The sequence below is a fragment of the Penaeus vannamei genome, chromosome 20, assembly GCF_042767895.1.
Source record: "Penaeus vannamei isolate JL-2024 chromosome 20, ASM4276789v1, whole genome shotgun sequence".
In the NCBI taxonomy this organism is placed as follows: Eukaryota; Metazoa; Arthropoda; class Malacostraca; order Decapoda; family Penaeidae; genus Penaeus; species Penaeus vannamei.
Window position 1 is genome coordinate 14198243 of NC_091568.1, and position 2500 is coordinate 14200742.

General features: G+C 52.4%; 1 protein-coding gene across 1 annotated transcript in view; it reads left to right on the forward strand.

Annotated features, from left to right (window-relative positions):
* LOC113825590 (secretin receptor) overlaps positions 1–2500 on the forward strand; it is a 38428-nt gene that overhangs the window by 33844 nt on the left and 2084 nt on the right. Inside the window, exons 5-6 of the mRNA XM_070135049.1 lie at positions 636–781; positions 2046–2220. Coding sequence (XP_069991150.1) covers positions 636–781; positions 2046–2220 — 321 coding nt within the window. The remainder of the gene's footprint in view (positions 1–635; positions 782–2045; positions 2221–2500) is intronic.

The window sequence follows — 2500 nt, forward strand, 5'->3', positions numbered from 1 at the left end:
CGCCGTTGCCGAGACTCGCTCAATATATTCATAATGTGATTTGTTGCGTTCGTAGCCGTTATAATGAACTTGACTTTTTGTGTTTTTTTCAATGGTGCGAGTTGCCGGGAATGCAATGCAAATGGTGATGGAATTGAACGGCTGTGAACGTGGGTTGGGGTCATGGTGTTCTTTTTGTTTTATCCATATTGTTTTATTTTGTTTATTTGATTGCTTGATTTTATGTATTCTTTATTTTTTTTATTGTTTCATAGTTTTTTCTCTGTTTAGAATTATTTATATTAATTTTATTTTACGATACACACACACACACACACACACACACACACACACACACACACACACACACACACACACACACACACACACACACACACACACACACACACACACACACGCACACATATATACATATATATATATATATATATATATATATATATATATATATATATATATATACATATGTGCGTGTGCGTGCGTGCGTGCGTGCGTGCGTGTGTGCACGTGTGTGTATTTCAGTAGAAAGAAGAGGAGAAGAAAACAATTCAAAAACTTTACGATAAAAAGGGAAAAGGGAAACACAAACCAAATACAAAGACCCTTTCTTCTTCTTTTCCTTTTCCTTTCCGCAGGGCTTCTTCGTGGCCGTGCTCTACTGCCTCATGAACGGCGAAGTGAGGCAAGAGCTGAGGAAGCTGTACAACCGGTGGTACAAGGGGGACCCCCTCGTCATCACCTCCCAGTCCACGCTCGTCTCCCACACCAAGACTTATGCCAGGTAGCGGGGGTCGTCTTGGGTCGCGGGGGATGGGGGGGTGGAGGGAAGGATGGGAGGAGGGAGGGATGGGGGGAGGGAGGGAGGGGTGGGTAAGTGGGTGGAGGGAGGGAGGGAGGGATAAGTGGGTGAAGGGAGGGGGGAGGGAGGGAGGGGTGGTGGGTTAGTGGGTGGAGGGAGGGAGGGATGGACGGGTGGGGGGAGGGAGGGAGGGGTGGGTAAGTGGGTGGAGGGAGGGAGGGGTGGGTGGGTGGGTGGGTGGGTGAGTGGATGGAGGGAGGGAGGGATAGTTGGGTGAGTGGGTGGAGGGAGGGAGGGATGGACGGGTGGGGGGAGGGAGTGGGTGGAGGGAGGGATGGACGGGTGGGGGGAGGGAGTGGGTGGAGGGAGGGAAGGAGGGAGGGAGGGAAGGAGGGAGGAAGGGAGGGAGGGAGGGGTGGGTGGGTGGGTGGGTGAGTGGAGGGAGGGAGGGAGGGATGGTTGGGTGAGTGGGTGGGTGGAGGGAGGGAGGGATGGACGGGTGGGGGGAGGGAGGGAGGGATGGGTGGGTGAGTGGGTGGAGGGAGGGAGGGATGGAGGGATGGAGGGGTGGGTGAGTGGGTTGGAGGGAGGGAGGGATGGACGGGTGGGGGGAGGGAGGGAGGGAGGGGTGGGTGAGTGGGTGGAGGGAGGGAGGGATGGACGGGTGGGGGGATGGAGGGAGGGAGGGGTGGGTGAGTGGGTGGAGGGAGGGAGGGATGGACGGGTGGGTGGAGGGAAGGAGGGAGAGATGGACGGGTGAATGGCTAGTTAAATGGAGGAAGAAGTTGGTAGGTGAGTGGGTGGAGGGAGAGAGGGATAGGTAGGTAGGTAAAGAGAGGGATGGGTGGGTGAATGGGTAGAGGGAGGGAGGGAGAGAAGGAGGGATGGGCAGATGGATGGTTAGACAGTTGGATGGACGAACAGAGAAACAGGAGGACTGAAAAAGAGGGTTGGGGAAATAACGGAGATGGGACAGGCAGACAGACAAATGAACAAATACAGACGGAAGATAAAGGAGGGATGGACAGAGAGAAGGTTGAGGAAATACGGTAGGAAGGACAGACACACAGGCAGACAGACAGAAATAGGTAGAGAGAAATTTGAGAAGCTACGGCAAGAGATCCAGGCAAACAAATACAAACAAGATTGAAAACATAATCCCCAAAATGTCCATACCATCCTTCCCCATCCGACGAAGCGTAAACCAAACCCTACTTATCCCTCTTTCCCTCCACGCCCTTGCCAGCAGCCGGGGGAGGACGTCTATCCACTCTATCCACTCTGCCATGGACCGCCGAGACAGACAAACGCCCTCTCCCCAGATGTACCGGTCGGCAGGGGAGAACCACAGACCCCGCACTCCTTCGCCGTCGCCCACGAACACGCTCACGCCCTCGTACGGATCGAGACAGCAGTCGAGGGTAAGTTGGCTGGGCAGAGGAGGAGGGCGTGGTTTCCCGTTTTCTATGAGAGGACCGCGACGTATCGATGACTATTCTATTCGATTCGGTTCGGTTTTGTTTCCCTTTTTTGATTTTGTTATGTATTTACAGCATTTGTGAGTCGTTAGATGCAAACGTTCATTATAATCACCTAACAGTTTAGTTACTCAGCAGAAATATCTGCATGAGTGATTAATAAATTTTGCACCGAACTTTAAGGAATATAAATATTTCATAACTAGGGCCTTTAGTTACCTCT